The sequence below is a fragment of the Xiphophorus couchianus genome, chromosome 22 (assembly GCF_001444195.1).
Source record: "Xiphophorus couchianus chromosome 22, X_couchianus-1.0, whole genome shotgun sequence".
Classification (NCBI taxonomy): Eukaryota; Metazoa; Chordata; class Actinopteri; order Cyprinodontiformes; family Poeciliidae; genus Xiphophorus; species Xiphophorus couchianus.
The window spans coordinates 16,830,788-16,845,361 of NC_040249.1; the positions used below are offsets into that span (position 1 = coordinate 16,830,788).

Consider the following 14,574-nt stretch of genomic DNA (forward strand, 5'->3'; position numbering starts at 1 on the left):
ATAGAATTGCATCAGTTATCAATCACACTGACTCTAGTTGTGTCAATCGACAAAATGCTGCTGTGATAAATTGTATTTCTAAATATATCTGTGGTTGTCATCTTGATATTGTGGATGCAGCTCGCTTGCACAACTACCAATGATGGCATTTTGCAATTTGATTGTTTATCAATCTGAAATCAGCTTTAATTCAGCCTTTTCCTTCCAAGGGAAAAGAAACATAACTACTGCAAATATTTAAAACACCCAACTGTGTTTTTTCCAGATCACTTCTAATTCCATTCCAAGCATCCCAAAGTCTTAAGAACATGAAGAAGATGTGACCTTGATAGTTATGCTAAAAAAGTTGTCTGAAAGCTTGTCAAATTATAATAGAGTTCTTCTTTCAAGCTGCAAATTGAAAAAAAATAATTAAATAACTTAGATATACATTTAATTGTCAATGATTGTGTTGAACCTTGAGTTTGGTTTTCAGTGAATGTGAATTTTTATTCTTAAAATAATAATAAAAAAAAAAACAAGACAAACACTTATTCGGGCGTGCTGTGGTGGCGTAGGGGATAGCGCGACCCACGTTTCAAGGCCTTGAGTCCTCGACGTGGCCATCGCAGGTTCGATTCCCGGACCCCTGCGATATTTGCCACATGTCTTCCCCCCTTTCCTTCCCCCTTTCCTGTCAGCCTACTTTCATATAAGGGACACTAGAGCCCACAAAAGACCCCCTGGAGGGGAGAAAAAAAAGACAACAACTTATTCATTTACTGCCTCATGTACCCTAACTGTATTACCCTCCCAAAGAGGAGGAATGAATTGTAGTCCACCATTTACTGATCTGGAAAGTCAGAAAAAAATTACTCACCCTGACTACCAACTGTGCTGTCCTAACTTCAGCCAAAGTTAGACTTTTTTGTAAAATTTCTGTGTCCACACCATGCCTTCATCCATTTTTGAGTGAAGGTCCTGAAAGGCTTTGTTCATTTTCCACTGTGAAGACTCCTTCAACTATGCCGAGCCAGTTTTTTTATGTGCACTATTTGATCTAAGTGGGGATCCAAAAATCCAATATGCACCTGTGCCAGACAGACCACCATTGTTGGATCCCACAATTGCAAGAGTAACGCTTTAACTGTCCCAAACAGATTCCCAATCAGCCAATCAAAGAGACTGAGTGAGGTCTGCCTATCTGCCAAGTTACTTATTGATCCGGATCAAGTAAGGTGCTTAATTCTGTCTAATATTGCTGTTGTCCTGTGCAATAAAAGATGATTGATCACACATACACTAAATTGTTTTTCTTAAGATTTCCTTTTACTTAAAAGTTAAGTTTTAAAACTTGAATTCCACCATTGACATAACTGCAACTCAAAAATCACAACAATGTTTCAACATTAAACTTTACTTTATGCCAGATAACTTTTAATTTGCACTAATGAAGATCAAATCACATCAGGAGGCCTGAAACTAAAAGTGAACTGATGGCTTAACTTGTTTTCTGATGAGTTCACGTAATATTTATCTGAACACTTTGGAGCATTAAAAAGATAGACAGTTGATCCTTAAAAACAGAAAAAACATACTTAGAAGTAACATACTCAGTCCTGATGGGCAGAACACTGAACTCCACACCCCTGAGCTCAACATACATGCACTATTTAAACTAGGAGAACATCAAATGTGGCACACATTTTTCAAAAACATAAAATACTGTATGTTCCAACCTCACACTCAGTCCTACATTGCAGGTTTTTAAAATGCCTTTACACAGCAAGATAAGAAACAGTTTGATAGCAGATTTGACTTTTACTCAGACAAAAGTATTTTGAGCAATCAAAACACTATTATTTAATTAGCTGAATAATATTTGATGATACTAAACTTGATTACTAATTTTATCCTTTTGTCCATATTTCCATTTTATTAGAATAAAGTGTTGATTATATTTTCTTTAACTCTATGCAAATTCTAGATTCTAAGAAGTTTCCTTTTATTTGAAATAAGTCTTCCTCAACGAAAAGGTACGTTATTTATTCTTCAGACAAATTTTTACACATTATGGGACTCATTTTACTTTATGAAGACTAATATAAATACATTTAGTTCAAATTTACTACAAGGAATAGTTTTTTTAAAACATTCCTTAGGGAAAAAAAGGCCTGGGATGTAGCAGGAATTGTAAAGCATTGTGCAATAATGCATGAAGGGGAAATGGGAGCAATGACTCCTGATGTAACTCATGTTGCTCTGTGATTTGATCCAGTGTAGGAAATATATTGCTGCACTTTTGGGTAAAGTACATCACTTTATTCTCTCTGATCTTGTTAAAAGCTTACTTGGTCTACTTAGAGTTAAGTATTCACCATGTGTAACCAGACAGTTTTAACAAACCGTGTTTGGGCAGGTCTCTGCAGACCCCGCTCACTACTTGAATTGTAAAATGTTTTGCCCAAAGCAGAGATACACATAAGTCAAAGCAATACAATATTGTGTCCTTTGATCAAGTGGCAATCTTAGATGTGGAACAACACAGCAACAAACGTCAGCTTCCCACATTACCTTTTTATTTACAGCCAGCAATAAGCTGTATGAAACACACTTGATGCCAGAGAGCTGATGGATTCCACAACTGCATGTTACAGGAATCATCTGGCAGAGAACAAGTGCGGCAAACAGCTCATCAACTGCAAAGTAATCTACCAACTCTGTATCATTTGGCTGCCTGTTCACAGCATTCATAACCCCAGCTGAGGGATGCTGCAGCACATCAAATTGTAAGCTTTATAAAACACCTCAATCCGCTGTGACAGATAGATATAAACAGTTCTTCGGTAAATAGAGATGACCCCCGAAGGTTACCATCACTCACTCACACAGACTGATAAATGTTCCATAAAGACTCAAAGTGCCTCATGACAACTCGACAAAGCTCTGGCATCATAAAACAAAAATGTATGATTGCTGTTCAACCTGTTAAACTCCATTTGACAGCCAGAATACATACTGATGAAAAAGTCTCAAACTCCTACCAGTTTGTATAGCATTTATTTCCAGCTTTAGATTGGTTTCTCTTGAAGTGTAACCCTGTAAATTAGTGCTAAACATGTTGCAAGATAATAAAATATAAAAGTGTTGGCACTGTGGTAAATGCAATGTTAACAGTACAGCATTTTCTCTTGATAATCAGATCTAATCTGACATCACGGCCAAGGCAGTATGATAACTGCACAATTTATTTTCTAGCAAACACAACTATACTACGGCTGAACCGTTTAAGAACCAAGGCTTCAAATGCATAGATAGAGATAATGCCACACACTATATTTAAAGCTGTTGTATTTTCACATTTTGTTAAGTCACAACCACAAACTTCAATGTATTCAATTGGAATCCTGCATAGAACATTAGTAGGAAATGAAAGAAAATTATACATTCTTTTTTTTAGCAATAAAAATCTTACAACTGGAGCACATACATTTGTATTCAATGCCCCCAGAGATATTAGTAAATAAGTAAATTTTATGTACAGTATATAGCACACGATAAAAGGCAAAAAACCTTCACAAGTTAAAATATAAATGGCACACACAGACAAAAAATGTGACAAAATAAAAACATGAAACAAAAAATCTGCAGTCTAGTACTTGCTAAAAAAATCTTTGCTAAATAAAAGTTTCTTTAGCTGCTTTTTCAAAGAATGGAGCAAATCAATGCAGCGTAAAGAAGGTGGCAACGTGTTCCCCAACTTGGGAGCTACAGCTTTAAAAAAAAAAACCTGTCACCTGTGACTAGCTGATCTAAGGTTTCGGGATGTGTTATGGAGTACTTTTAAGGTCAGAAATGTAAGCTGGGGCTACACTGTGCAAGTCTCTTTCTTGTTTTGTTTAAAAGCCTTGGAGCAGAGTTCTGTGCTCACTAATCACTGTTCACTACTTTTTTTAAGCAGGTAAAAAGACTGTTATGGTGCTTCACTGGAGAAGAGATAAATGCATGAATAATCACCTCCATCTCAGTTTTTGACATGAAGAATCATGGTTTGGAGATATTCCTTAACTGAAAGTAGCTGTTTTTGATATTTAAAAAAAAAAGAATCTCAGAGTTAGAGTTGAAAATCACACCAAGGTTTCCGAGGCTTGGCAAGAAAGTCAAAGCCCACATACACCCAGGTTCTGCTTGATATCAGAACTGTGACTGTCAGGAGCAATGATCATAGTTTCTGTTTTATCCCAGTTTAATCTCAGGAACATACCAGATATGTCAGGGATAAAGTTATAAAAAAGTTTAAAGAAGAGTAAGGTGATAAAATCATATCCCAACATTTCACAGAGAAATGTTTAACCTGCGATGTGAAAATGTCCTATTAGTCCAGTAATTTACAAATTTAGCTTTATTGTGTCTAATCGATCAAATTTCAATAAAATACATTGGAGCTCATGGTTTTGCTGTGACAACATGTGAAAACATACATGGGGTTTAAATCCTGTTGCAAAGCCCTGTAAATAAGATTATTACTGCTGATGAGTTATGTAATTCTGAGTTTAATAGCACTCCCCAGCAAAGACCAATTCAACAGTCAACAGACCATTTAAGCCTGATTAGTCTCAGACTGGCTTTTGATTTGATATGCATGCAGACCTCAAATTGCCAGGTGGGTAAGACGTCTGTCATATACACAGATGCATAGCAAATGAGGTTGTGTGATTCAGCTGTGGACCAATCATTTATATTCAAAAATTAAGGAAAGTGAAATAGGAATAGGGCAATGACTTCTTCTAAGCTGGTATTTACTTTTTACCCTGCAATGTGTCATACCTTATCAGAGTTTTCTTCGATCCACTTCTTTACTGTGCCCAGAGCGATGTCCGCTGCAGGCTCATTGGGATAGCCTGAGGAGACAAAAACAGTGTAAACAGCGGCTGTATTCAGCATGCAGATGTCAAATGAGAGATAAAAAATCAGACAGGCAAGCAAACAAAGAAAACTGATATCTCCACAGGTAGCAGCAGAATTCCTCCTGAATCAATGAAAAGCAACCTGCTCGTATCAGTGAGATGTAAAAACACAGACAGACAATATTACAGGGTCTTCAAAGTGTGGATACAAGCTACACGCACACAATCGCACCCTCACTCATTACCACCTCAAGCAGAACTGATTAATGTTTTATCTTTATGGGGAAATTACACTTTGATGTGTGATCATACACACCATTCCTTTGTTTTATCAGTTTGCCAACATGAACCTGGAGTCTAGGCACAATGCAGCAAACCATCATATTAACAGTTGTGTCAGCAGAGGAACCGTAACAGTTTGTTAACAGTCTAAAGAAAAACTGTTCCTTGATTATTTTCTAATTAGACCAGGAAAAGGAAGACTGCTGGATACTAATCTGTAGATCACTTACTGCCAGTGTAGATAACTTCACAGGACCTAACTCCAACAGCGAGATATTGACTTAAAAATCCTCTGGGGCTGCTTTACTACTATGGTAGAGTAAATATGCCAGAACCAAAAGAGCTGATAAATTGCTACCGAGAAGTTCCTCAGTTGTCCCAATTTTAAAGTAAACTACACACTACCTGGCCAAATAAAAAAATATGTATATCACCTTTACAAAAACCTTAATGCTTCCCATTGGAAAATTACTACAGAGAATAATAACTTTCTAATTACTATTCTTCTCCAGTCTGTGGAAGGTTCTTCTGGTTATATATGTTTAGCTGTCTCTCTTTCATGGAATGAGCCATCCAGCTTCCAGCTTTGTGCTCTTAGTTTTTTCCATAGTAGGTTCTGCTGGTCTAGTGATTCTGTATATAACTGTGTGTTTCCTGGACACAGCCATTGAGCCATTAATCTGTTTTTTTTCATAGAAGCTACTCCTTGTGGAAAGCTCCAGCTACCAACAAATATGTATACCATGTTTGTTTTACTTTCTATTCTCCCAGTGGATTTTTCATTTAGGTGGGTGTCTTACAGATGTAGCCACTGACATTGGTGCAATGAACAATGAGTACTAATTTTTACTTCCTCAGAAAGTACCCTAATGACAGATCTGTTGGTGCCAGTAGATAAATACTCTTACCCGTAAAAAGTGCTCTTGGACCATTCATTTAGACTCTGCTTCCTTTTCTCTTAGCTCCAAGTCATTCATGACAGCTGGCCACTCTGGAGGTTTCTCACAGTTAAAGGATACTATTTTTCTCCCAGTGTCACCCCATGTTTGCTCAGGATAAGAAATTCCTGCATAGTTAAATTGATAGAATCTGCAGAATTTTCTTAATTTGTATTTCCTATTTGGGATTAAATAACATAATTTGACTGAACTGCATGTGAACCTCAGTGCATTTCTGACTAAACTGTTACATTTACTCAGATATGAACTGGAAGTGAATACCTTATAAAGTGTTTTGAGAAGCTATAAAACTAAACTGAGTTTAATATTATATTTCTGCATTCAGTGATTTCAACTTCACCAGCCTCTCATTATGATCCCAGATGTGTCAGATTATTGATGGACATCAAAGATGGGGACAAAGAAAACACTTAAACTACAAAAGTATAGTAAAGAATTGTACAATACTTGAATAAAAATGTGAAAAGACAGTGATTAACAATCATCTTGCCAGGGGAAGGATGGAGAGAAAATAGTGATCAGACAACATCCAAATTTTTATTCCATTTTGTAACAATTTAACTCTGTGTAGTGCCTGGTCTGAAGAAAATTTCTTGACATCAAGCTTATAGTCAAAAAGCAAAATTTAAGTTTTCCACAAGGAATAATAACTGAACTCCTAAATTATGGAGAAAGGTATTACATTTGGATGACTTTATATTAACTCTGATCCTGCAGCATTGGGTGTATTGGGGTAAGAACCTAGGTGGAGGAAGTGATGCATGATGCCTTGAGCCCATCATTCAAGCTTGTGGGGGCAGTTTTATAATTTAAGGTTGCTTCAGTAGGTCAGGTCATGTTCAGCACCGTTAGAAGTCCAAAAAAATTAGGTCAGCTGTCTACACAAAAATACAGAATGATCACATTTTTCATGTATACATGTATTTTATTTCCAGACATATTATGAGATGACAATGCCAGAAATCATTAAGTTCAAAGTAGAAAAAAGTGGATCTCAAGTAGCTGAAGACATTTCTATATGAGTCCAAACCTTTACCCCATTAGGAATCATTAAGACAACAATATTGAAAGTTCTGACTATTTTGTCATCAATACAAGATTCCAAATTCATGACTTAATGCTGCTGCTTGTGTTTTTTAATAAATATTTTAAGTTTCGGCTGTATTCCATAAGGTAGTTAGCGGCTGTTCTACAAGTATCCTGTTAGCAACATATGTCCAGTGCAAAATGTGATGCCAACAAACAAGCATGGCATGTTTCTTCAGTCGCTGTGACCCAGTACAGGATTTAAGACTCTGTTTAAAACCCTCAATCCCATAAAGAACTACAGGTTGTAGCAGACAGTCTGACAACAAAGGTTAACACCTCAATTTCAACCAGCATCAACTGATCCCATGGCTTGGTCACAGTTGTACCTTGTTAGTTAGCACACGGGTCATATTTTCAAATGCAGACTTTTTCTTTTATTTTGTTCAGTCATTGACATCAGTGTGTGACCCATGAAACAGCTTTACAAGAACATCAACCTGTCCTTTCATACAGATGTAGAGGAAACTGAAAGGATGTAAAGACTTAACCTGAACAGTTATTGATTTTTTTTGTTTATCTGTGACTCCTCCTGTCAGAGTCGCTCAGTAACTACTACCAAAATTCTCATAATCACCTGCTTAAATAGTCAATAAACAACATATGCAGATTCATTCAGTCACACAGATCTTCACCTGTGTGACTGCTGTTGATGCCTCTCCCCTTTTCTCTGTTTTTCTCCTCCTCTTTCTGAGCTTGACAGGAGTGGCCGAGTTACACTGATGAGAGTAGAGGGGGCTGAGATACTGCCAAGTTCCCGTTCAAACTCAGGGTGAGGCAAGATGTGAGCTGCATACCAGCCAGCAGTGACTGCCAGCCTGCTCCTACAGCTCTGTTCTGCAGCATCTGCAGACAGTGGAAAGTCTGTTCACGGCTCCTGTCCTTTAACAGGAACCCCCAAGAGCCATGCGCTCAGAAGCTAATCCAGAATGCCAAAATCTTCTAGTCACCTGACTTCTCCTACATCTCAAGCACACTTAACCTTTTTAGAGGCATAATTTTTTTTCCTGCTGATGCTTCCTTTTAAGAAGCTGTTCCCACACCTGTGCAGGTGTACCGACACCCAACTTGCACATCAAGTAACATAGGCAAACAGATGTGCAGCAGACAGGAAAGCTGAGGAAAGTAGTTTTGGGGAGATGGGACCAGCTGTTCAGTTAGCACAGACACAAGAAGTGTCAGAAGCACATAAACAAATGAACAAAAAATGTAAATAAAGAATTAAGTATCTACCTCTGTCCCCTGAGTCTGAACAAGGGCTGGTAAACTTCTTGCAAAATGGAGAATAAAACATAATAATAGTTCCTCCACATCACCATAAATGAGCTAAAGGTACAAAGAGCATTCAATCCGTTCAGAGCAGTTTCTATAAATTCTCTATTGATTTGACAACTACACCTATTAATCATAGCAGAGCTGGACGGAAAATGGGTTGAAAGAAGTGAAGCAGAGGCCTAATTTTAAAAACGAAAACCATTAAACCAATACCTTCACACCAAAGATCAGAAAAGACATGATAAAATGAGATCTGGCAGGAAAAGAAGTATCAGTTGAGCTGCAAGTGGCATGGCAGAGGAACTCAAAGTTACAAAGTTAACAGCACCAATTTGAGTGGATCAGCAGCTTTCTCTCATCATGCTACTTTAAACTTTACTCTCCTCTCCTCTCCTCTCTCTTTGCCTCTCTGAGCTTGGCTAAGTATATTTAAACTGAGAGGAACGGATACAATAAAGTACTTTAAAACTCAACCTCTAGCACCACTCCTGGGCTTCCGAGTCCAGTCACCACCAGCAGCACTGCTGACACAATCCACTTTCTGAAAGATGTGCAGCACAGGATTGAGTGAGCCGAGTCCTTTATATGCTGAAGTGCACACAAAATGCACAAATTCTGTGCTGCTCTTACATCTCTTGCCCTCAACCACCTCCTTTCTAGGGTTTCCTGTGTGCGGCGTTTAGGAGAAGCCAATCTGTCAGGTGGTGAGGCGCTAGCATTAGCCACAGTGATGGTGGGCCCTCCAGGGTCTCTGCTCGATTTGGCTCGCCTCTCTACTATGCTGGGAATATGGCTGGCTTGGAGAGATTTGTCTTAGTGAGGTGCACTGATGGGAAATGTGCAGTGCAGCGCCCCTGATGAGGGCTCAGGTGGTGCAGTGTTATTTCAGCTGAAGTCTTCTCTACTTTATCACCCAGCAGAGAGCAGCATCCGGAGAAAAAGGATCCAATGGCACGTGCCATGTTTTATGAAGGCACTTTGTGAGAATGTTTGCATAGGAGACTGAAAAAGGCTAAAACAGATGTAAATGCCAAATTAAATTCATGGTATTTGATATCATACAGGTAGAAGGCAGCTACTCCCAATGTGCCATTAGGTCCTTTTAGCTAGTTTTGGAATACATTTAAATGCTAATTAAATATATTTAAAGTAGTGTGGTTCAATGTTGTTTTATAAGGCAGATAATCTTGTCTTACTCCTGTTAAAGAGATATAAAATTTTAATTTAAAACACGTTTTTCAAAACAAAAAAGAAACATCTCTGTCCAATCTTCTATGTTTAAACATGCTTATTAAATCTTCCTTCCTGCCATTAGTGACTCAGAAAAGAAAGTCTTAAATTATACAAATATAAAACAAGAAACAGTGTTTAAAGAGCTTAAAGTTTTTGTCTTCAGACTGAGTGAATTGATGGCATCACAACACAAAAATCAAGCACAGCATCATGTAAATATCTCAGTTATTTTTCATAAATTATTTTAAATGTAAGTGAATATGTCTTCAGTAAGATGCATAATACAACCTCAAGACAATTTTAGGACGAGTCTCTCTTTTGAAAATCCAGGTCCTGACAGAAGGGCAGAATGAACCATTTAAGGTGTGATACAATACAACACAGATTAACTGATGGTAGTTTGAATGAGAAGGAGAAATCAGTAATTGAAGGCAGCACTTTTGCGGGCTGCTCTAGTTGAGGGAAGCAGAGCTACGTGTTCATGTGGAAAGCACGCTGGGAAGTAGGGTTGTCACCCCGTCAGGGCCCAGAGGAGAGGTGAGGTGACCCGGGGTGGAGGACGGAGTAGCGCCCCAGGACTCCATACGCCGAAGCGTGGGTGTCAAACTGCCCGGAGCAGCTCTTACACCAGCAGTGCAACACGACAGCAGGGCCGTGACCGACTTTGAAGCCCACAGAAGGTTACAGAGACAAAGAGAGATGGGAGACTGCTGAATGAGGAAGAGAGGCAGAAAAAGAGGTGGAAAGATGGAAACGTAGCCTCCGTGGCAAAACAGTTTATGACCTTCTTTGGAAATATTCCGTAAAGGTGAAGGCTAGAATGTCCTAAATGCTAAAACTGAACCTCCCTAATTTACTTTTTCAAAACATTCTCAACTCTGTGTGATCTGCAGGAGTTAAGCACAAACCACTCTTTGCAGAAGCCTGCATTTATTGACCCGAGATTACTCAGTACTTTTACATTTGGCTTATCATCCATGACAATCCATCCATCCATCCATTTTCTGTTCACCCTTGTCCCTAATGGGGTCGGGAGGGTTGCTGGTGCCCATCTCCAGCTACGTTCCGGGCGAGAGGCGGGGTACACCCTGGACAGGTCGCCAGTCTGCATCCATGACAATGTTGGAGCAAAGTAAGTGTTTCGTACAATGCAAGCTGTGTGACTCTATTAAATGGGCTACAAAGTTCCTGTTACCACTCTGCTGCCCGCAGATACCACATATTGCTCCGACGCACCTTAAAATTCCCAAACCCAGCTGGACTAAGCTCCGTATAGTAAATCCTAGGCTTTAAGAGAAGGGGTACATTTTCCCAAGCCATCTCTGGCTAGCAAGCAGCAAGCCATCAACGTTAAGAGATAAGGTGCCATGAATATCTGCCACCCTCCTAATCCTAGACAAGGATGAAGAAAGCCAGAGCATGATGCTGGCGAAAGGAAAAAAAAAACTGTGCTGTGAAACACCTTTGATCTGGACAGAGGAGCACTGTGGACATACCAGTAGAGCTTGGGTGGATTACAACCACATATCTCCCACAGGCACCAGCCAGTGCTGAAACTCCTTTGTCAACAATCGTCAGATCCGTCACGGAGACAGATGCATCAAAGGTGGAAGGTTAGCCATAAACAGGGAAATATTTGTCCAAAGTAGAGTGGCAGCTCTGCTGCGCTGAGCACCTCTGATTATTTTGATAGGGTTATAAATGCATGCTTGAGAGGGTATCTGTCAGGCAAACAGTACACGTAATCTTCATGTCCTTGCGTTCACATCCTACCCGTCAATCGTCAGCTCCATGCAAACATTAATCTGAACAGACGTCTCCTGAAGTGTACGAGTCATTACAAGGCTGCTGGAAAATGCTCTTTTAGTGTCCGATGTGATCCTTGCAAGGCTAAGATTTCTACAGTAGGTTTATCTAACTTTCTATAATAAGTACAATCTAGGAACATAAGTGTCATAATAAACCATTCATTATCATTAGCACTTCTCACTGCTTTTACTTTATGAAAACTGGTACAAGTTAAACTGTGCAATCTTTGCATGCAAAAGTATTGCTTTATATTTTCAAAATCAAAGAAAATGCAAGGAAAAAAAAAAGTTTCTCAATCAGTGTTATAGCAACACAGTCAACTTAAATTTGAAATGAAGCTTTTTTCTTTATATATTTACTAGGACAGCCTAATTGATATGGTTAAGTGTAGTTAGTTAGCTTCAGATTCACCTTGCAAGAAATAGATCTCCAAGTTTCTACTGAGCATTACAAAACAACTTGTAAAAAACATTTTTCTATGCCAGTAATTCCTTTCAATGCTTAGTGTGGAGAGCACTGAGCTAACAAACCATGATAAAATCACATGAGCAACTCACTAATGAAATTTGTACCAAAACTGAATTTAATTTTAACCAGAGCTACACTGAACCTTTAAAGTGTAGTTGAAATGTGCTCCCATGTTCTCAATATAATTGCAAAGTGCAGAATTGGACAATTTGTTGCATCCATTATAGAGCAATTAACTTTATTTCTATTGTCTGAGGGGAGTGCTGTTATTACTTGAGTGTTTTTTAAAAACAAAAGAAAATAGTCCATGTTGTTTTGTTCTTTTTACTTTTTTGACAAAACAATAAATGATGTAAGAGGAAGTGAAATCAACATAAATTGTTAACAAAAAATGATCTTGGCAAATTTTTTCCTATCTTTCTGAGGTCATGGTGATAGCGTCAAGATTTTTTCTTTTTCCTCTACCGTTTTGGAAACTACTGGTCTATGCTGGATCCTAAAATAGAACTTTATACAAGTGGATATGACTGTGCTTCTAGTTTATGTGAAAAAACAAAGGGGTAAAGGAAAAAAAAATAGTCACGAGAATGCGTTAGACGAAGGACAGAAAAGAACGAGACACTAAAAGAGAAAATGACCTCTCTAAGTCGAGGTAGTTGGACCCTTGGCTCTTTTGCAGGGAGACATTGAGAGGTGTCTTCTCCTTGGAAGGAATAATCCATTTAAACCCGACTTGCACACCTGTGATTGATGTCCAAACAGAAGCAGCACTTAATAACCTCTATCATGCTGGGTGACCTCGTGGCCCACGGTGGGCACCAGTTTGTTTATGGGTGGTACCTCCGACACACTATCTGTGCAGAAATTCTGTTGTGGCTAATGGGCCGGACTGAGGGATTGGACTGTCAGCGCAGTGTGAGCCCTCATTTTTCTTTCCGAGCGTTTGAGGTACAACCTGCGCTCCCTTACTACAACCCAAACTCCCTGTACTGCCGTCATCTGTCAGTGGAGATGGAGTCCTTTGGAAGATGGAGGCGTGTTGGAGAGTGTCAATTAGCATTAGCTTTTCTGACAAATCTGTTTTTCCTCATCACACAAAGGCCTTGAATAACGTGTTCCTAATTTCTCTCTGTCACAACAAGGGGGGAAATGAATTTGCCTTCCAGCTGCAATTCAAGTCTAGAACTAGGACAGCAGGGTTGCTAACTTTGGAAGTTGAAATAAGGAATGAAGAAACATCCAATCCATGATGTTTAATATTAACAGCAACTAAGCAGTGATTTCAACAATGTATATGAAGCAAGCCATTATTATAGCAAGCAGACTTAAACTGAACAGACGTGACTTTAGCTGGACTGTGAAATTTGTGGGTATCAGATTTTGATTACTGTAATTTTAAGGGGATTAATATAGCATTTATAAATTTTAATTTAGAAAAATTACACACGTTTTCTTGGAGTGTGGCTCAATAATAAGAATCCTCCTCTTGGAATTTTAATGGTTGTGGGTTTGATTTCATCTCCATCCAGCTACATGTCAATGTGTCCCCCGGGTTTTGGCAATTAAACCCAAATTACCTACTGATCTACATATTAGTGTATGAATGCGTGAACATTTATGAGTGTAATTGGGTCAATGTGACTCTATTGCAAAGCGGTTTGATGGTGAATATAACCACAAACATGGTGTATGTAAATAACTTAAGTCCAATTACCATGTATGGCTAATATACAGATTTTTACCAATCAAAGGCCAGACTGCTGTGTGATAAAGAGGACAGGGTGAATTTGCCTCGAGACAAAAGTGACATTGAGAGCAACAACGACAGAGAAACTGAGAAAGCGTGTAGCGAATTCTGAAGGTGTTCAATTCCAACACTAAAGAAGATGACATTAGTGGTTTAAGAGCCTAGAAGGAGGATGAACTTAGCAATCAATTACTTTTCCTGGTAGCAAGGCTCACGTTTACAGAATATTTTACATCTCTGACTGTTTTTGTAAACAGTTCTTCACCTCTGTCTCTCTCAGCTTAAGAAATGGTCAGGTTTCTGGGCAACAGTTGTGTGGTCGGTCAAATGATATTGTGCCAGACAACCAAATCTGGAAAGAGTAGTCAATCTTTAATTGATTCAATCAGGTAAGTTTTGATCATCAGTGATCCTACGGTTCAGTTTGTGTTTCTCCTTAGAAAGATGGTCGTCCAAGAGAGAAGACCTTAAAAGGTACTGATCTAATAATCACAAGTGAGATTGTAATATGAGAGCTTAGCTAAACAGACAATAATGATCAGATTCATTTTTTTTTAAACAGACCTATTTTTAGTTCCACATAGCTCATCAATCTATTCCACTAAAAAGCAGGTTCATATTGAAATTGTGACACATTGTCAATTAATATTGAACTTTACAGTTAATATGTACTATTGTATATATCCATTCTCCTTAATAAAGTTTTTAATTTGTCTCTTCTTATGAGACCCCCACATAATAATATCATAATGATAAATTAATGTGATCTGGCAAAAAGGAACCGTTGTAAGTGAAAGGTCCAATCAGAGGTGCGCATTTCCACAGACTG

The 14,574-nt window shown here is 38.5% G+C and overlaps 1 protein-coding gene across 2 annotated transcripts in view; it reads right to left on the minus strand.

The window, feature by feature from the left end:
- Window positions 1-14,574, minus strand: part of macrod2 (mono-ADP ribosylhydrolase 2) — a 476,756-nt gene that overhangs the window by 108,507 nt on the left and 353,675 nt on the right. For both annotated transcript variants that reach the window (XM_028006473.1, XM_028006472.1), the window contains exon 8: window positions 4,807-4,880. In XM_028006473.1, the coding sequence (XP_027862274.1) occupies window positions 4,807-4,880 (74 nt within the window). The remainder of the gene's footprint in view (window positions 1-4,806; window positions 4,881-14,574) is intronic.